The sequence below is a fragment of the Theropithecus gelada genome, chromosome 6, assembly GCF_003255815.1.
Source record: "Theropithecus gelada isolate Dixy chromosome 6, Tgel_1.0, whole genome shotgun sequence".
Classification (NCBI taxonomy): domain Eukaryota; kingdom Metazoa; phylum Chordata; class Mammalia; order Primates; family Cercopithecidae; genus Theropithecus; species Theropithecus gelada.
Window position 1 is genome coordinate 137630096 of NC_037673.1, and position 21709 is coordinate 137651804.

General features: G+C 41.7%; 2 protein-coding genes across 2 annotated transcripts; one reads left to right on the plus strand and one right to left on the minus strand.

Moving 5' to 3' along the window:
* Window positions 1–5689: 5689 nt before the first annotated feature.
* On the minus strand, window positions 5690–7977 carry TAF7 (TATA-box binding protein associated factor 7). The gene is made up of 2 exons (XM_025387280.1): window positions 7717–7977; window positions 5690–7443 (listed from the first exon to the last, which is right to left on the minus strand). The coding sequence occupies exon 2, from the start codon at window positions 7247–7249 to the stop codon at window positions 6200–6202; it is 1050 nt and encodes a 349-aa protein (XP_025243065.1). The 5' UTR covers window positions 7250–7443; window positions 7717–7977; the 3' UTR covers window positions 5690–6199.
* A 9969-nt stretch (window positions 7978–17946) lies between these two features.
* Window positions 17947–20032, plus strand: LOC112627085 (protocadherin gamma-A1-like). The gene has a single exon (XM_025389420.1). The coding sequence runs from the start codon at window positions 18173–18175 to the stop codon at window positions 20030–20032; it is 1860 nt and encodes a 619-aa protein (XP_025245205.1). The 5' UTR covers window positions 17947–18172.
* The last annotated feature ends 1677 nt before the right edge of the window (window positions 20033–21709 follow it).

Genomic DNA, 21709 nt, shown 5'->3' on the forward strand with positions numbered 1-21709 from the left:
GGTGCCTGTAGTCCCAGCTACTTGGGAGGCTGAGGCAGGAGAATGGCATGAACCCGCGAGGTGGAGCTTGCAGTGAGCCAAGATCACGCCATTGCACTCCAGCCTGGGCGACAGAGTGAGACTCCATCTCAAAAAAAAAAAAAAAAGAAAAAGAAAAATAGTACAAAACCAATGCTGATATTGAAAATATCTGCAGATGTTGAAAAACCAGATAGTGAAATTCTAGTTATAAGTGACAATCATGGGTATTCTTTTTTTTTTTTTGAGATGGAGTCTCGCTGTCACCCAGGTTGGAGCACAGTGGCGCGATCTCGGCTCACTGCAATATCCGCCTCCTGGGTTCAAGCAATTCTCCCGTCTCAGCCTCCTCAGTAGCTGGGACTACAGGTGCCTGCCACCACAGCTGGCTAATTTTTGTATTTTTAGTAGAGATGGGGTTTCACCTTGTTGGTCAGGCTGGTCTTGACCTCCTGACCTCAGGCAATCCACCTGCCTTGGCCTCCAAAGTGCTGGGATTACAGGCGTGACCTCCGTGCCCAGTTGGGTATTCTTTTACAAGTATAAAGACATCTATTAAAATGAGTATAAGGCTATTGCCTGACATGAGTTTCCAGTTAAGGGGTACCTGAAACTTCCACATGAGAATATGTTGTCTGCAAACTAGAATTTGAAAAGCAATGCTTATTTTTCCCTAGATATTAAAATTAGAACAAAAAGAGACACCACCATGTAGCTGATCTTACAGAACAATTTAGAAAAGGAAGAGCAAGTCTTTCATTATCTCACTGTGATCACCAGAGGTGAAACAGTGAGAGAAGCCCACATACCCATAACTAAAGATAAATGTAAATGACAGTGTCCCAGTATGCCTCAGTTCCATTAAACAAAGCTATTTGGAGGAAAATATTACATTGGAAACCATACTGCATAACACCAAGGCCAGGAATCAGTACAAGAACATTAATACCTTCAATGAATTGTCAGGCATAAAACCACAAATAACAGAGACAGATTCCCTGAGGTCAAGTTCTATGAAATACATTTGACTATACAGTTTGACTTGGAGAAAACAGAGCCAAGCATATACTGTAACACTGCCCAAGCTAATAGGCAATCTTAACCAATTAAAACCATTTCCCTGATTCCAACTAACCAAAATGATGCTGCTTCTATTTTAAGCACATATCCTCCAGAACACATATATTAGAAAATAGTGGCAAAGAACCTTCCAACTTTTTAATGAAGACCACTGCACTTGACATGGCACCTGACTTGATGAAATATATAAATCACACGCTTCTTAAGAATTAGATTGAATGGCCAGATAGAGTTACCAGAGAAAATAAGGGTTGAGCTGGGCCTTCAGTGACCAAAAGCTATCTATGAGAACATCTGGTGACTATTCCAAGAAGAGAACTGTAAGTGCTAAACTGTAGTAGGAAAGAGCTGAGTAAATCTGTTTATGCTGCAGATAAATTTGAAGCAAACTGTTTCTGCTGTAACCTAATTTATAAGCTTTCATTTAGAAATTTTTTTCCCATCTGAATTTGGTTGAAAATTATCTCCAAAATTTCTTAAATTTGAAATCAATTACATTTAGAATAGTTGTTTCCCTATAAACATTTTTTCTAACATTTCAGTCACTCTTTATTTAGTATCTGTTATGGTCCATACCCTAATGGGTTGTAATAATGGTAAATTTACTTCTGTGTTTACTTACTATGTTCCAGGCATTGTTCTAAATAAGTTATTTATATGATTCAGCAGCCAGCAGCCAACAGCCCAATAACCCTATGAGGTAGGTAGTATTATTGCCTCCACTTTGGAGATGAGAAAATTGAGGTAAACAGATTGCTACCTATGCAAGGTCACACAACTAACAGGTAACTGAGCTAGTATACAAACCATGCATGACATGTGTTGATGTTAAACTTTTGATCTCTCTACTATTCTTTAGTAAGTTTACAGTCACTAATGAAGCAAAATATCTCAGTAAATTTAAAGCCAAGCAGGAGACATGAACAAAGGTAATTTACACTTTAGTTATAACAGATACTCATCCCAGTAGACCATGGAGTGCATGAGTTTATAGACACTAAATGCTTCGTTCATCACTGTATATCCACTAGCTTGTAGTTTGGCACAGACACAGACACACACACACACACACACACACCCCTTGTAGTTTGGCACATACACACACACACCCCCACAAAATGTTTGTCAAATACTTAAGAGAGGGAAGCACAAAGTACAAAGTCATAATAGGGTGCTTAACCTAGAGGGAGAAAGGGGTCAGGAAAGCCCTGCTGAAGTGACACTTAGGTTGAGACCTGAGGGTTAAGTAGGACTCAGACAAAGGGTAAACTCATCTAGGTGGAGTGAACAGCTTGTTACAATGATCTATGGCCCAGAAGTGGGAGAATGAGTAAGTTCCTTGAAAAAAATGTAGGTTCAGAGTGGATTGACCATATACTGAATGAATGTGGAGCTGAGGCTGAAAAGGTAAGTGGAGCACTCATAATCTTGTGCATCTTTTTGTGAAATATAAACCGAGCCCTGAGAGCAATAAGATGTCACTGAAGGGTTGTCAGCGTGGTAGTAACACAATCAAATATGTCTCAGAAAAATCACTTTGGTGGCAGTGAAAACTAAATTGGATGGTAAAGATATTGCCATTTGATAGATGATAATGGTTTGAAATAGGACAGTGGCTGTAAGGATGAAGTAGAGTGAGTGAAGAGCTTCTTAAGAAGTAAAATCAGAAGTAGCGAGGGAAAGGGAGAAATGTGAAGTTATGGCTCTAGTGTCCAGCTTCCACAGTTGGGATGTGTGGTGTGCCATTTATTTTTACTGAAACCCAAAAGGAAAAGCAAATTTTCAAGGAAGAGGAAGAGTTCCATTTTGAACCTGTATTTTTTTTGAGATGGAGTTTTGCTCTGTTGCCGAGGCTGGAGTACAGTAGCACGAGCTCAGCTCACTGCAACATCCACCTCCCAGTTTCAAACTATTCTCCTGCCTCACCCTCCTGAGTAGCTGGGATTACAGGTGCCCACAACCATGCCCAGCTAATTTTTTTTTTGTATTTTTAAGAGATGGGTTTCGCCATGTTGGCGAGGCTGGTCTTGAACTCCTGACCTCAGGTGATCTGCCCGCCTCAGCCTCCCAAGGTGTTGGGATTATAGGCATGAGCCACTGCACCCAGCCATTTTGAATATTTAGACTTGAGTTTCCTGAGATACTTTCAAGTATTTTTCTAGTACACATCTGGCTAAACTACATCTGAAGCACAGAAGAATCAAAGTTGGAAATGTGGATTTTAGAATCCATTTAGAACTCATAACTGAAACAGGAATAGTGAGATCAATATACTATTTTGTTATTGTATCCAGAATCTTTCCTTTCTGTTATTGATGGAACTGCCACTATTGGTGAGATCTTGGTAAGAATAAACTACTTGATAAATGATCCACTGTAAAGCCAGATATGGTGGGAGCTTTTCAGGTGTCAATCTTCTAAGTGTAGCAAAATACCTAGATTACCAAAACAGGAAATTTTGTCACCTAGCATCCTAAACTGTTTTTTTTTTGTTGTTTAATATATATTATTCGGAAACCTCAAGACATAATACAAAACCTAGATATTGAGGGAAATCTTGCTTAAGCTTACATATTCTGTGTTAAAATCTTAGTCACGGCCAGGCACGGTGGCTCATGCCTGTAATCCCAGCACTTGCAGAGGCTGAGGCGGGTGGATCACAAGATCAAGAGATTAAGGCCATCCTGGCCAACATGGTGAAACCCCATTTCTACTAAAAATACAAAAATTAGCTGGGCGTGGTAGCACATGCCTGTAGTCCCAGCTACTCGGGAGGCTGAGACAGGAGAATCGCTTGAACCTGGGAGGCAGAGGTTGCAGTGAGTCAAGATAATACCATTGTACTCCACAGCAAGAATCCATCTAAAAAAAAAAAAAAACAACAAACTTATAAAAACGTTTTCAGTTAAAAGATAAATTAGCTGACCAGGCGCGGTGGCTCATGCCTGTAATCCCACCACTCTGGGAGGCCGAGACAGGCAGATCACGAGGTCAGGAGATCAAGACCATCCTGGCTAAAGTAGTGAAAACCCCGTCTCTACTAAAAAACACAAAAAATTAGCTGGGCATAGTGGTGGGCGCCTGTAGTCCCAGCTACTCAGGAGGCTCAGGCAGGAGAGTGGTGTGAACCCAGGAGGCGGAGCTTGCAGTGAGCCAAGATTGCACCACTGCACTCCAGCCTGGGCAACAGACCGAGACTATCTCAAAAAAAAAAAAAAAAAAAAAAAGATAAACTAGCCTTCTGAAGCCTACAAATGTCAGCATATATAATTGTAGACCTGAGGACTAGGTAACTGATTTTTTTAAAAAAAACATTTTAATATAGTTTCCTGTCAGATACAAGTAAAAGGGACTTTAGGCTGGGTGTGGTGGCTCAGGCCTGTAATCCCACCAATTCGGGAGGCCAAAGCGGGCGGATCACCTGAGGTCATGAGTTCAAGACCAGCCTGACCAACATGGTGAAACCCTGAGTCTACTGAAAATATAAAACTAGCCAGGTGTGGTGGCGCATGCCTGTAATTCCAGCTACTCAAGAGGCTGAGGCAGGAAAATGGCTTGAACCCAGGAGGCAGAGGTTGCAGTGAGCCAAGATCACACCATTGCACTCTAGCCTGGGCAACAAGAGCAAAACTTTGTCCTTAAAAAAAAAAAAAAAAAAAAAAAGGCCGGGTGCGGTGGCTCACGCCTGTAATCCCAGCGCTTTGAGAGGTCGAGGCAGGTGGATCATGAGTTCAGGAGAGTGAGATCATCCTGGCTAACACAGTGAAACCCCGTCTCTACTAAAAATACAAAAAAATTAGCTGGGCGTGGTGGCGGACGCCTGTAGTCCCTACTCGGGAGGCTGAGGCAGGAGAATGGTGTGAACCCAGGAAGCGGAGCTTGCAGTGAGCTGAGATCGTGCCACTGCAGTCCAGCCTGGGCGACAGAGCCAGACTCCATCTCAAAAAAAAAAAAAAGGACTTCATTTTCAAACCCAAGCTTCTCATAAACCAACCTGTCAGAAACAAATTGCATACAACTCTGCCTCTTTTATCAGTAACTGATTTTTTAAAAATAGCTCATGTTGTGAGGCATTAGATTATCTTTAAAGCATGAGAAATTTGGTACCGACTTACTTTATGAGCAATTTTGATGAAATGACATTGATAAATGACCTCAGTTCTCAGATTATTAATTATAAGAACTCAACTGAAGAAAAATAGAAATAAAATCTTAATCCAAACCAATGGAATGATTCATTGGACTGCACTTGATAACCACTGCTTTGTTTCCAACATTTTGTGCAGGTAGATTTAGTAAGCTTTTTAAAAAAGGCACGAAGGCCTTCATCTACAAAAATTAGGGTAGTTTAAGAAAGCTCTGTATCTAATGTTTCCCAGCTTTCAAGTAGATCAGATAGAACTGGAATCTTAGTATGATGCAAACATGACAATTCCCAATTTCTTTACCCCTGCTGTGTTGCTTTTTTTCATAAACCCAACTGCCTCTACCTGCAGAACTGGATCAAATTTCTTAGTCACTAAACTCCACCATGAAACCACCTCAAAAGGGACCTGACTCCCACCAACCATGAAAGAACAAGATACACTACAAAGTGAAAAACAGATGCTTTTATTTATTGTATTGGAAACAACTTAATAAAATTTGCATCTCTACATATGGGAAACTGCTTTGAGTAACTGGGAAAACAGCTATTGCATGGGAAAACATATGCAAACTAGCATCACTGTCTCTAGACTAGGTTCTTCTTATTGATCTCATGTCATCATAAGGCAGCAACAGCAGCTTCTAGAAAATGGAGAAACAGCAAAGTCCTGCAGTGGAGCTATAATTAAGGTTGAACCATACATTCCACTAATCCTGCAACTTTCCTACTATCATTTTTCTGCCTATACAATCCTGCTTCTTATAGGATGAACACCTAGCAAAACAATGTAAATTTGCTGAAAAACAAAACTACAAACAAATGAAAGAACTTAACAGAACACACAGCATTAGAGGGACTAGGAAGTGCAAGGTGTTAATATCCAGTACAAGTAATAAAGCCAAGAATTTTCTAATGCTGACCAGTCTGAACACTGAAATTAAGAATCAGTTCTTTTTACTTCTCTAGGAGTGATTCTAGCTCTTCTTGCAAAGAGCTGAGTTGCTCCTTTTCTCGGTCTTCCTTTTGTTTGAGCTCATCCAGTACAGCCTGAAATCTGTTCTTGAGAGCCAGATTTTCCACTTTCATGATGAGATCCTCTTGTCGTTTTGCCCTGTCCTGGGTCTCTTGGAGCTTGCCTTTCATGTTGTCAATCTGCTTCTGAATTCCCATAACCAGCTGATTGGTTCCCTCATTTTCCTGGTGCTGTTCATCTGATTCATTTAGCTTGTCCTGTAGTTGTCTCTCCAGATCTTCCTCAGTGTCAATGATGTTTATATCTTCTTCATCTTGATGCTGGGTCTCATCTTCATCCTCACTGCTGCTGCTGAGGTCATTGAATATCTCCCGAAGCTCATCATGTTCTAATGAGTCATGGCCCTGCCTGTGACCAGACATTCCTGGAGAAGAGATATCCAGGCCTTGATTTTCTGCCTCCTTTGTTTCATCTTCAGCAATTATTTCCCACCGAGTACTAACAGCTTCAGCATCTGTACTCAGCAATCGTTTCACTTCTTTTTCCACATCTGGAGATTCAATATATTTCTTCTTTGCTGTCTTCCGGAACCTTCTCTTCCTGACATTCTTCAGAGGCAGAGTAATTCCGTGGTTCCAGATAAACTTTTTCTCTTTGTCCTTATCCTTTTTCTTGCTTGCTTTAGGATCAGTGCTAGCAACTGGCTCCTCCACAGGTGGATAGAGATCACCATCAACTGTGGATACAAGCATCTGACAGATATCAGCTGTCTTGTAAAAGGTTTTCTTATCAATGGTTTTCAAGCTTTCCATAACACAGGGCAGGTCTACCAATTTTGAGGCCAATGGAACACGGTCCACTCTGACGATTCCATGACGCCCATCAGGATGTAACTCAATTGTCAGTCTGTCCTTGAGGTTGACATGACCAGACTGTACTGCCCTTCTCACAGTAGAGGCATATTCTGGAGGCAGACGTAAGATAAACTGGCTCTCCAGTTCGTGAGGAGCATCATCTTTGCTTTTACTCATTTTTATTTCTTTGTGACTCACTTCTCCAATAAATGATGGTTACCGTAAAAAGTTCCAGCTACTGCAATAGTTTAAAACACCAGTTCGCTATGAATTGAAATATTTTAATTACAAGAAGTTCTCTGTAGATCAGCAGCTTAGCGTCTATTTTGCCTTCGTTTTTATTTAAGCTCCAAGTCTTTTCTCTAAATATGCTGTGACCAAATACCAGTCGTTAACACAAAGGCTTATTCACAGACTTAAGTTCATTAAATCAGATGCAATGCCAAGTCCCAACCTCTAGGTGCCGCTGCCCGACAACGCGGAGACAGCTACCTAGCTAGGAAGCAGGAAAGCAAATGGCGGCTCCCGCGGAACGGTTTTCGGCCCAGAAAGGCCAGCAGAGATACTCTCAATTTACAAACTCTCCCGGAACAGACACTCAAAACATCAGGGCTCAGTGAGCTCTCTTCGCCTCGGGTACTTACAATCCAGTGACGATTATAAGTTCAGTTTCACCGGGCCGGAGCGAAGGGAAGAGGAGGCCGCAAGGAGCAAAGCGGGAGGCAGCCGAGCGTCTCCTTGTCGTTTCCTTAATTCTTCCTGCCGCTTGGCAGAGTGATCCACTATCGATTACTGATGAAAGCCCAGGATGGGCAACGCGAAATCTTGCCGAGAGGCGCAGCTCGGAGAACCAGACCCGGCACCTCGCCGGCCCTCCGTTCGACCGCTTGCCCAGAGAAAACGGAAGAGCTACGTCACGACGCGGGGCGGGAGGTGGATGTGAGTGACAGCCCCTCCGGCCGGAAGGGCGGAGCCCCGGCGCGCGCAGGCGCAATAGCGCAATTACGCTGCCCAGCGTGAAACTCGTCTTTTCGCGAGAACTTGCTTTTCTGGGATGAAAATGATAGTGTTTTCGAAGAGCTGTTGGTTTCAAACTATTTAGAGCTTGGAAGTTACAAGAAAGACACGGATTCGTCCCCCGCTAAGCCAGCACTTTTAAGGGATCGCTGTGGGGCCGGATGGCTTCTAGACTTCCGGGTGATTCCGGGAGATGGGGGACGCCTGGCAGTAAGCGTCTTTGCTTCTGGAAACATCTCGGTTGCTTCCTAGGGTCTAGCCAATCTGGTGCCAATACAAGAATGTGTAGCTACTATACAATGGATTTTAAAGAACCCAAATCAATGGAGTGAGGAGGACATGGAGCTCACTATATAATTCTAAACCTCTCTATGTTTGTTTGTTTGTTTTGGAAATGGAGTCTAGGCTGTCACCCAGGCTTGAGTGTAGTGGCACAATATTGGCTCACTGCAGTCTGCACCTCCAGGGTTCAAGCGATTCTCCTGCCTCAGCCTCTTGAGTAGCTGGGATTACAGGCACCTTCCACTACCCCAGCTAAGTTTTGTATTTTTAGTAGAGAAGGGGTTTCACCATTTTGGCCAGGCTGGTCTCGAACTCCTGACCTGAGGTGATTTGCCTGTCTTGGCCTCCCAAAGTACTGGGATTATAGGTGTGAGCCACCGTGCCTGGCCCAAAGTCTATATTTTGTTTAATATAATTCCCTGTAGGGGAATTGTGCCTCTGGGTTTCCTTCTGTTCTGTAATACTCCTGAGGAAACAAGGGTGATTCCTTTTTATATGCTTGATTTAGATGTAAATGTAAACAGAGAAGGAAGTGTTCTTCAGCAAGCACAGGTTCATTTTGGACAGAATTGTCTGATAGACTGAGCATCTGGTTAAAGTAGACATAATTGAAGTATTGTTTCCTGCTTCTCATGTACAAGTAATTTTAAATACTTTGACATTTTTTTTAACTCCACCTCTACTATTTTGCTGTTTTGTGCTTGTCTTTTCTTTGGAGGGTCAGGTATTCATCAACACATATTTTTAGTTTTTGACATAACTGGGTAACAGTTGGTACTTATTTCTATTTATTTCCATTTATTTTTAAAATATCTGGTAGAGCATCAAGGCCATTAACATTTAATTTCTATCCTCTAAAATATTACCAATTGCCCCTAAATTTAAGAGAATTCTCTTAAGATGTAATTAACATTTCCAAAATTCACTTTATTCCTGTATGATTGAAAGCTCCATGATAGTGATCTTTTTCTATCCTGGTCATTGTGTCCCAGTGCCTAGTACCAGAACATGGGAGATACACAAAAAATATTTGCTAATTGAATGAAAAAATTGATCTATCTAGAAAGATCATAGTCTTAAATCCTGTAGTGATTTGTGAGAGAAAATACATTCTTTGTCACTTTAAAATGAGGTAGAGCCACTTTACATACATTTCCTCTCTAGTCAAGGACAATGCTAATTGTTATGAGGTGGGGAGGTTTGCTAATAGTGTGTGTGAATGTGGTTTAGCTAGAATGAGATACTGTCGTGGGAGGAAATTAAAATGACCTGAGGTTAGTTTGGTTCTTAATGTTAATTTTAAAAGAGAAAGTATGCCCTTCCAGATAACTGTAAATTATTTCTCTTTGCTTATAATGTGTTGAAGAATGTTAGCTGACTTACCTATACCTCTTTTTCAAAGATAAAGCTTTTTCTACTACAGGCATGAGCCACCTCGCCTGGCCATGTTTTATTTAGCCATATAAAATGTGAAGTAATTATACTTGAAAATAATCCAAATATTACTCAGCATCTTCCCTATGAGTTTTATGATGCTCAAATATTCTTATCATAGAAGTTAACTTGAAATAAATTGTATCCAATTTTTCATTTTCCAAAATTACTATATATTTTAGTTTCTAAACCTTTTTTTACATGGAATATTGCCAGACATAGTTAAAAGGATTAACTAAGGTTTTCTTAATGTATCTAACTCCTTCAGTCCTAAAATATATTTTCTGCTTTTGAGTTTAACACATTTTCTATATGTTGTTTTTAGGAGAGGAAATTATATTGACCCTAAATATTTTTTAAAATTGGGTTTATCGGCCGGGCGCAGTGGCTCAAGCCTGTAATCCCAGCACTTTGGGAGGCCGAGGCGGGTGGATCACGAGGTCAGGAGATCGAGACTATCCTGGCTAACACGGTGAAACCCCGTCTCTACTAAAAAATACAAAAAATTAGCCGGGCGTGGTAGCGGGCGCCTGTAGTCCCAGCTACTTGGGAGGCTGAGGCGGGAGAATGGCGTGAACCCAGGGGGCGGAGCTTGCAGTGAGCCGAGATCGCGCCACTGCACTCCAGCCTGGGAGACACAGCGAGACTTCGTCTCAAAAAAAAAAAAAAAAAAAAATTGGGTTTATCAGTAAACATTAAGATAATCTGCTGGGTGCAGTGGCTCATGCCTGTAATCCCAGCACTTTGGGAGGCCAAGGCAGGTGGATTGCCTGAGGTCAGGAATTCAAGACCAGCCTCTCCAACATGGTGAAACCCCATCTCTACTAAAAATATTTTTATGGGCCGGGCGCGGTGGCTCAAGCCTGTAATCCCAGCACTTTGGGAGGCCGAGATGGGTGGATCACGAGGTCAGGAGATCGAGACCATCCTGGCTAACACGGTGCAACCCCGTCTCTACTAAGAAATACAAAAAACTAGCCGGGCGAGGTGGCGGGCGCCTGTAGTCCCAGCTACTCGGGAGGCTGAGGCCGGAGAATGGCGTGAACCCGGGAGGCGGAGCTTGCAGTGAGCTGAGATCCGGCCACTGCACTCCAGCCTGGGCTACAGAGCGAGACTCCGTCTCAAAAAAAAATATATATATATTTTTAAAAATTAGCCAGGCTTGGCAGCAGGCACCTGTAATCCCAGCTACTCGGGAGACTGAGGCAGGAGAATTGCTTGAACCCGGGAAGCAAAGGTTGTAGTGAACCAAGATTGTGCCATTGCACCCCAGCCTGGGCAACACTGGAGCAAAACTCCATCTCAAAAAAAAAAAAAAAGATAATGTGATGTGGCAGACCTCTGCCTATCACTAAGGCCTAAGGCCTCTGCCACATCACATTATCTTAATGTCTACTGGTAAATCCCCAGGTTTTTAAAAAAAAAAAAAAAATCCATTAGACATTCAGAAAAACTCTGAATTGATGAATTACACTCCTGTGGTTGTTCCATGGAATATCTGTGATAGTAGTGAACAAAAGATTTGGGGAGAGCAATAAATTCCCCGGTGTGGTAACAAGTCCTCCAAAGGCTTCCTGCCTGTCATTAAGGAGTGTGGCAATCAGGTTACTAATAATGTGTATGTTTGAAAATTCCATTTAATACACTTTCTAGTTCCTTAAAGGGCTCCAAAGTATAAGCAGCCTTTTAATACACTTTTTAGTTCTTTAAAGGGCTGCTTATACTTTGGAGGTTAAATTATGGGTGATGGGAGAAATCCTGCTTATATTTAGGAGGTAGAAAATTATAGGGGTGAGGAAATAGCAAATACCACAGAAAAGCCAACTTACATATTGCTATATCACCATATATTTTAAAGGTAAAAAGGCTAACTAAAAATATATAGCAGTTCCTGTATCTAGTAGGATGTTTTCTATAGGAAAAACATTAAAATCTAATTTACACTGGTTTAAACGGTAAGAAAATCTATGATCCCCAAAAACAGGTAGTCTCGCGCAGCTTTGTCCAATAGAAATATAATGTGGGCCACAGATGGTGAGCCATAGATGTGATTTTAGATTATCTGGTAGCCACATTCAAATAGCAAAAAGAAACAGGTGAAACTTCAATAATTTTAATCTAGTATATCTAAGATATAATTGCAACATATTTTTACAATAATGTAAATATATTAATAATACATTTTACATTCCTGTTTTGTACTAAATCTTCAACACCTAGTGTGTGTTTTGCAGTTACAGCACATCTCAGTTTGGACTAGCTGCATTTCAAGTTCTCAGGGACCACATGTGGCTGGTTGTTACTCTAGTGGACAGGCAGGTCTAGAAGTTTCAGTGCCTCTAGGCCAGATACAATCATGGTATAGCACAAATTGTTTTTTCTTCCTAATTTTGAAGAATAAGCACTTATTTATACTTTTTCTATTATTGTTTCAGCTCTGCTTTCCTCTCCTTGTAGAATTCCAAAGGCTGCAGTTGCAAGATACCAGCCAGCAGCAATAACTGGAGAACTTTCTTCCTTGTCCGTGACAAGAGAGTCACTCTCCCCAAGCAGTCTTTCAATCCAATTGGACCAACTTAGGCCATGTTCCTATTCTTGGCTCATTAATACTCACTAGGGAAATACCCTAAGCCTGTGTTTCTGAAAATGGGGAGAGGTGAAGAGACATTTGGTAATGTCTGGAGATATTTATGGTTGTCACAACTGTGGGGGGTGGGTCCTACTGGTATCTAGTACATAGAGGCCAGGGATACTGCTGAACATTCTACAAGGCACAGAACAGCTCCCCACCACAAAGAATTATATGGCTCAAAATAGTACCAAGGTTGAGAAACCCTGCTTATTATTTTAAGTCTGTATTCCTAACTAAGCACTGTCAAGAGGATGAGATTATCATTATTAGATTAAACTTATCAGAACCTACTACAGCTCTGAATAGGTTCTGCTTCCCTAGGTACATGAAGGGTGAAAACCTAAACTAAAAGGAAGTGTTACAAGAGGAAAAAGGGCATGAACAACCAATAGTATCCATAAATGAGCTGATTATTTTTGTAATTACAAAAGTATATATCTATTTTTAAAGTATGGATAAGCATCGAATGTAAATTCTTTATATCAGTAGTTACATAATGCAGTTACTCAATTTTACATTTTTATCAGTATTTTCCACCTTTTATAGTGAAATTTTCTCCTTTAATATATTGAATTTACAGTGAATTTTTTATAATAATTTTTTACAGTGGATAATTTCTTGAGTAGCCATTTTCATGAAAAATAAGTTTCAATAGTGTGTCATCTTGAAAAGAAAACATCAAGAGGGAAAAATTTGTAAGAATTCTTAGTCGAATTTTAATGAATTTTAGTATGGGTGCGGTGGCTCACGCCTGTCATCCCAGCACTTTGGGAGGCCGAGGCGGACGAATTACCTGAGGTCAGGAGTTCGAGACCATCCTGGCCAACATGGCAAAACCCCGTTTCTACTAAAAATACAAAAATTAGTCGAGCATCGTGGCGTGTAGCTGTAGTCCTAGCTACTCGGGAGCCTGAGGCAGGAGAATTGTTTGAACCCTTGAGGCGGAGGTTGCAGTGAGCCGTAATCACGCCACTGCACTCCAGCCTGGGTGACAAAGCAAGACTCTGTCTCAAAAAAAAAAAAAAATAAGAATTTTAATAAAACGTTTGCATTAAATTTTGTGAAATGATGATTTTGTTAATATTTTATCAAAAATAATGATTTGCACCCTTCTTAGTAAAGCAGCTGGTATTTTAAAATATGTCTTGAGAAAAAAGCCGATACAGTCTCTTGTGAGGACCTTGAAAACTAACCTGCTAGGGATATCATACTGGGCCTCTGGGTGCCGCTGTCCGCCAATCCGTGGCTGGAGGGAAACAAAGCAATCCACTGACGCAGCAGTCCCTGCAGGCTTTTTAGAAACACTATAGGAGAGGACTCTGCCTGCTGTCTCTCTCGCAGTCTGCTCCAAATATCTTGGTCAAGAATCTCACGATGTCTCGTGACCCAGAGTGAGGAGCTGCCTTTTATTCCTGAGCATCGCAGGGAGCAGGAAGCAGGGAGCAACAGTAGAGAGAGGTATTCGGATCTGAGTACCAGCAAGAAGAAGAAACAGAGGAAGAAGTCCCCCATAAGGAAGGTGTGAGGAGTGCAGGAATCGCTGTTTCCCTGCCTGAGGTCTTTATTCTACGTAGCTGATACGCTGTAAGATTCTGGAAGAGAAGGCTAGGGGTTGAAAGGTTGGTAATCTCTCAGAAGATCTGTGTCTCGGTGATGGGAAAAACTACGGGTAAGTGCTGAGAAGCCTCTCCTTACATACAGCTGGAGAATGAGCCAGAGAGGAGCTTGAGAATGACAGGATAGATCTAGCAGTTATGCCCAAGGAAGACCCTCGGCCATTTGAATTTGAAGGTACTGAAAAATCATATAAATGTTTTTCATACAAACGTATGCATCTTGGATATAAATAAAATGGCTTTTAGCACACTTTTTGGAAATTCTGGAAAACATCTTAATAAGAGGAACTTTTACTCTTAAGCCTGCAGTAGATTTTGAACACTGGCAGTAACTCTGTACAAATATATCAGATTAATTTTAATAGCCATCTCCTCTTCCCCTAGAAGTAAAGGAGAGTACTACAGCAGTATGTACTCTGAATTGCTGCTATTAAAGAATCCCTGAGCCTGTGCAGTGGGGCACTCCTGTGGTCCCTGTTACTCAGGAGGCTGAGGCAGGAGGATTGCTTGATGCCAGCTAGAGGCTGCAGTGCGCTATGAGCACAACTGTGAATAGCCACTGTATTCCAGCCTCAGTAACATAGCCAGACCCCATCTCTTAGAAAAGAAAAGAAAAGAAAAGAGAAAAGAAAAGAAAAAAAAAGAAACCCTGAACCAGAGGAGCAGAGCTGCCACCATTTAGTGATGGGGAGGGGGCAGAACAGCTCAGGGCAAGACACAGGCCTTGGATGCCAATGCCAGTCATCAGATATTGAGCAATGTGTAAGTGGGGTTAGCCTGCAGGAGAACATGCCCACCACCTCCTCCTCTTCATTCTTCAGGTGATCCCCAATGACCTAGACAATATCTTCAATATAGAGTTCTCCTGATCTTTCTACACAATTTTACAGGGCATACAGAATATATTTCCTGTCCAATAATGACAGAAATACTTGATTCTGAAGAGTAACAGTTACAGCATGGAATATAAGACTGGAGGCAGTTTGGGGGCCCACTTCAGAGTCCTGGTTGAAATGAATGCAGTCAGTGCAGGTGACTTTCAGTTCGGCGTCTAGTCCTATCAGAGGTAAGAACTGTGGTTGCCCTAACCAAAACAATAGGACTAAGAGACCTTAAATGAAAGATGAAAATAATTATAGAGAGAAATGATCATACTGGCAAACAATTCACCTCCAAGAATTATGATGTAATTCTTTGTCAGCTACTCACAGATGGAATTCTAAACTGGTAGCAGACCCTGAAGGACAATGTCACCATCAGAACCACCAACAAGGACAAACTGTCCCTCTCCTGCATCACCCTGCATATCATCGGCATCCACAAAAATGCTCATTCTTCAACAAGCCTCCTATTTCTTTTGGGTGACTGGGAACACTACCCAGAACCTCCATCACATACTTTAGCACTTCCCACCCTGACTTAGGGTCCCATATGCCTCCTGTTTCTTCTTGACCAGTGACCTGCCACTGTGGGCACTGTCATTCTGCATGTCAGTGAGTGCAAAGTGCTGTGGTGTTCATGCAGACTATCTTTGAACTGACTCTGCGGGCCAGTGACCAGGGTTCAGCTTGCTCAGTGTCATCCTGAACTTGCATGTGATGGTGGATGACCATTGCGAAAATGCAAGGACACTACGCCAGGAGTTACAGCCAGGTGGGGCCCTCTTTGATGCTGCACCACTCACAATGCAACCGAGCTATCCCATCACCAAAGTGGACACCAGCTGGGGCACAAAGGCTGACTGTCCTATCGTGCTTCAGGTCAGCTAATGTGGCTCTTCAAACTAGGGATGTGCACGAGCTAGATGCGTGCTGTGTCACTGTGGGTAACAGAGATGCAACCTGCCAAGGTTTGTTGGTCACCATGGTCAATGGTGAATCATCACGTTGTACCTGGTTGCTGCTCACAGTTTGCAGGAGTTGCTGCCAGACCTCAGCAATCACCCAGCACCCAACAGCAGGCAACAGACAGCATCCAACAGCTGTAGTTTAACCTGGGATGGCCTTTGCCTTGATCTCCATGCTATTTCTCCTCAGTGTGACTCTGGCCATCTTTCTGAACCTGCAATGACCTCTATAGCCCCATTGCCTGGGGCTGCTTTCAGCCAGATCTCTGGTCCAAACCTGGATATGGAGTTGTCTCCAACTTAAAGGAAGGAAATTTGCCGTGTTCCTACAACGTATGTGTGGCTTTAGATATTTTTAAAATCTTAATGTCTTTAAATTAACTCAAGAAACAGCTTTCAACCAGATATTCTCTGCAGTGCCAGCTATGAAGCTTTGTTTTGTTTTGTTTTTGTTTTTGTAGAAACGGGGTTCACTATGTTGATCAAGCTGGTCTCAAACTCCTGGCCTCAAGTGATCTGCCCACCTTGGCCTCCTAAAGTGCTGGGATTGCAGGCATGAGCCACTGTGCCTGGCCAGCAATGAAGCTTTAAATGTTACATTTGATTCAAATGTATTTGTGTGATATTTTAACATTTTTATTTTATACTTATCATCCTTTTATAAATCACTCCTGCGTGTTTTTGGTTGCTGAGAGTAGGGAGCCCTACAGGTTTACTTGCTAGTTCTTATGTATATTTTAATTTGCCTCATTAGCTCACAGTTTCTTTGGGGAAAAGTTTGTGCCTATTAATGTGTATTCTGGAAAGTTACGTTCTCTGTTAAAGAGTTCCTTCCTTGCAGTATCAAAGGTGATTTATTGCATCTTTAAATTTCTACTCTTTGGCTCCATATACTTGTCTTTGAGAAGCTGAGAAACTGTAGATTTAGTTATATAAGAACTAAAATTCTCTTTCCAAAAACTATTCTTGAGACCTTTCGTTGTTTTCTTTCTTTCCTTATTTTTAACTTTTCTCAGTCATGGTGTCATTGGGTTGGCTTGCTCAATTTGTTCCTGAAGATATCAGACTCTGGAGTGCGGATAGCATGCTTCTCTAACTTTGGGGTAAAGATAAGTAAGTCACTCTAAGCCTGAGACATTTTAATTAGTAACCCTTTGCTAATACTGCAGTGATTAAAAGAAAGAAGGCCACATCCTCATCTTAACTGGTTAAAAAGTACTGTTAGGAGAAAACCAACTTCTCTTGGAGAAAATATTAAGCACAATTACAGGGGAATACATATTATAAGAGACAATCTAAAAATAAAGATGAGACCATTTTTCTTTTCAGCTGTGAAGAATAATATCATAGACTTTGACTCTGAAATTTGAAATCTAAATTATACGTTCATGTGACTTTTCAATGAAATTCCAAGAGCCCAGTTTTATTTTTTTTCCAAATGTATTACCTTTGGGTGAATCTTAAGAATTTTTTAAAACCTACATAATGCATAGACACTTCAAAAAAAGAAGAGGAAAAATAAGGATATGGTTAAACCATGCCCTTCAAAATCCCAAGGTTTCTGATAAATATTCAAATCGTAATGGGAAGGAAATGGGATGGTACAATTTTTTAAAGTCTAGCTTATATTCTAAAAGATTATCTTTCCCTCCAAGACTTTTCATCCTCTAGTCAAAGGAGAGCTGCTCTATGTGGCCTGGGAAATTATCAAGTGGTCAAGCTTTACTACAGAAAAAGTGGAGAGATGATTTTGTCCTCATTGTGATGTTAGGTTTTTACTATCATTCCCTGAATAGCAAACAAGGAAAGCAGATAGCATGAAAATACTAAGATTCTCCTGTATATTTCAATTTGGTGACATTTAGGCACATTTAAGGAAGTGAACATATAGTTTCTCCTTTTCATACATATATTGTAGAATGATTTCCTTGACAATAGACTAAAACTTAAGAAAATATTAAGTTAATGAGAAAGTTTTAAGTATTTTCTAGGAATGCAGTAACTGGTTAGGACTCTGGGTGCCGCTGTTCACTAATCTGGTAGATACAGGCAGTACACACACTTCAGGAGGAGGGGGGAAAAAAAAGCTCTTGTGCCTCTTAGAACCTCCATAACCGCCAGATTGAAAACAGACTGTCCAAGACTGCCTAAATCCTACTTCTGGATGACTCCCCACTCAGAATTCTCCTGAAAATTGGGTTAATTTCAGCTCAGAAAAGCAGAAACGATACCCTTGGTACTGGACTGGAAGAAAACTATGAAGTGAGAGAGCCATGAAGATTCAGAAAAAGCTGACCGGCTGCAGCAGGCTGATGCTTCTGTGTCTTTCTCTGGAGCTGCTGTTGGAAGCTGGGGCTGGGAATATTCACTACTCAGTGCCGGAAGAGACAGACAAAGGTTCCTTCGTGGGCAACATTGCCAAGGACCTAGGGCTACAACCCCAGGAGCTGGCAGATCGCGGAGTCCGCATCGTCTCCAGAGGTAGGATGCCGCTTTTCGCTCTGAATCCTAGAAGTGGCAGCTTGATCACCGCGGGCAGGATAGACCGGGAAGAGCTCTGCGCTCAGCGCATGCCATGTCTCGTGAGTTTTAATATCCTTGTTGAGGATAAAATGAAGCTTTTCCCTGTTGAAGTAGAAATAATTGATATTAATGACAACACTCCCCAATTCCAGTTAGAGGAACTGGAGTTTAAAATGAATGAAATAACCACTCCAGGTACCAGAATCTCATTGCCATTTGGACAAGACCTTGATGTGGGTGTGAACTCACTCCAGAGCTACCAACTCAGTTCTAACCCTCATTTCTCCCTGGATGTGCAACAGGGAGCCGATGGGCCCCAACATCCAGAGATGGTGCTGCGGAGTCCCCTAGACAGAGAAGAAGAAGCTGTCCACCACCTCATCCTCACAGCTTCTGATGGGGGTGACCCAGTCCGTTCAGGGACCCTCAGAATTTACATTCAGGTGGTGGATGCAAATGACAATCCTCCAGCATTTACTCAGGCACAATACCATATGAATGTCCCCGAAAACGTGCCACTGGGCACTCGACTGCTCATGGTAAATGCCACCGACCCTGATGAGGGATCTAATGGGAAAGTAACGTACTCCTTTCACAATGTAGACCACAGAGTGGCCCAAATATTTCATTTAGATTCTTACACAGGAGAAATATCAAATAAAGAACCACTAGATTTCGAAGAATACAAAATTTATTCAATGGAAGTTCAAGCCCAGGATGGTGCGGGGCTCATGACTAGAGCTAAGGTACTGATCAAAGTTTTGGATGTAAATGACAATGCCCCAGAAGTGACCATCACCTCTGTCACCACTGCAGTTCCAGAAAACTTTCCTCCTGGGACCATAATTGCTGTTATCAGTGTGCATGACCAGGACTCAGGAGACAATGGCTATACCACATGTTTCATTCCTGGAAATTTACCCTTTAAATTGGAAAAGTTAGTTGATAATTATTACCGTTTAGTGACTGAAAGAACACTGGACAGAGAACTTATCTCTGGGTACAACATCACAGTAACAGCAACAGACCAAGGAACTCCAGCTCTATCTACTGAAACTCACATTTCACTGCTAGTGACAGATATCAATGACAACTCCCCAGTCTTCCATCAGGACTCCTACTCTGCCTACATTCCCGAAAATAACCCCAGAGGAGCCTCCATCTTCTCTGTGAGGGCCCACGACTCGGACAGCAATGAGAATGCACAAATCGCTTACTCCCTAATAGAGGACACCATCCAGGGAGCACCCCTATCTGCCTACGTCTCCATCAACTCCGACACTGGGGTCCTGTATGCGCTGCGATCCTTCGACTACGAGCAGTTCCGAGACTTGCAACTGAAAGTGATGGCGCAGGACAGTGGGGACCCGCCCCTCAGCAGCAACGTGTCGCTGAACCTGTTCGTGCTGGACCAGAACGACAACGCGCCCNGCCATGATTCTGGCCATTGCCTTGCGCCTGCGACGCTCCTCCAGCCCCGCTGCCTGGAGCTGCTTCCAACCGGGTCTCTGTGTCAAGTCTGGACCTGTGGTTCCCCCCAACTACAGCGAGGGGACTTTGCCTTATTCCTACAACCTATGTGTTGCACATACAGGAAAGACGGAGTTTAATTTCCTGAAATGTAGTGAGCAATTGAGTTCAGGACAAGACATACTTTGTGGTGATTCATCTGGGGCCTTATTTCCACTTTGTAATTCCAGTGAGTCGACTTCCCATCCTGAGTTGGTGAGTTTTATTTATGTCTATTCTTTTTCATTACCCACCCAATTTTCTGTATTTACATGAAAATACCGTACATTTTCAGGTCTAATGAGTTGTCTTAGGAAAGTTGTAGCTGCTCAGAAAAGCTGTCCAACCATTCTTTAAGAGGAGCAGTGAATTGTGAGTTGTTATTGTCACATAAAAGAAGTAGGCTTATAGGTTTACAAAGTAGTGAGAGTTTGCTTTTAGCTTCCTAGCTAGCAAAAACATTTGGTTTTTTTGTCCTCTTTCTCAAAGCTAATGAAATTAGCTTTTACCCATTGATTGTCTCATTCTTTAACATGTTTATATTTTATTATCTATAGATAAATATTAAATTTAATGTATGTAATCATTTAATTCATCTTTCAAAGCAAAGAAACTGCTAGTAGTTGTCTTTCTTCACTGATTTCACTGGTAGTTTCCATCTCTTTCTCATGTTCCTCATATATACTTTCTTATTCCTACCTAATGGATTTATGATTTTTGAATCTCCTAAAATTTAATTAAAAATAATATATGTTGGCCGGGTGCAGTGGCTCATGCCTGTAATCCCAGCACTTTGCGAGGCTGAGGCCAAGGCGGGTGGATCACGGGGTCAGGAGTTCCAGACCAGCCTGGCCAACATGGTGAAACCCCATTTCTACTAAAAATACAAAAATTAGCTGGGTGTGGTGGCAGGTGCCTGTAATTCCAGCTACTCAGGAGGCTAAGGCAGGAGAATTGCTTGAACCTGGGAGGCAGAGGTTGTGGTGAGCTGAGATCTCTCCAAGAGCGAAACTCCGTCTCAAAAAAAAGAAGCAGAAGGAGGAGGAGGAGGAGGAGAAGAAGCAGAAGCAGAAGCAGAAGAAGAAGAAGAAGAAGAAGAAGAAGAAGAAGAAGAAGAAGAAGAAGAAGAAGAAGAAGGAGACTATATGTTACGTGTATGCGAGAGAAAGAGAGAGACTGATTCACTGAACTTAGAAGGTCCAAATCATCCTAATCATTTCTAAGTTTATCCAGGTTTTCTTGGATGCAAAATCCTTCTCTACCTCTATATAATCGCTATTGCCTGAATTTCTCTTGCTCGGAATCCTGACATATATTCTTGAAGAAGGGGGAAAACACACCGGATTTGTCTTGTCGTTTGGAGCTCTAACTATAAATGACTGGATGTTTTCTCAACATCCTTGTAGGAAAGAAGGAGAATGCAGAATTATTCCATTTTTAAGACAAAAACTACTAGTGTTGTGTACATACAAAGCTCCCATTACATGGTATAAGTATTTTGCTTGGTTTCCCTTAGTATGTGATTCAGTAAACGCTGAGATTTCAGCGTTACCAGTTATTTTTAACCTTTCAGTAGTTTTCTTTGTTGTATATTTTGTGTTCTTTTTTCCAAATTATTATATAAGTTTAAATGACCCTTAGAATAATGTTTAAAACCACTTTAAAATTGCATAATTTATTGATGGAGGATTAAAATAGAAACTTGCTTTTCAGTGTATGTGCATTTGAATCATTGAAACACAGTCTGTGCATGCATTACGTATTCACATTTAAAAATT

Coding starts and splice junctions, on each gene's coding strand:
- TAF7 (XM_025387280.1), bottom strand. CDS start 7,249: ATGAGTAAAAGCAAAGATGATGCTCCTCACGAACTGGAGAGCCAGTTT.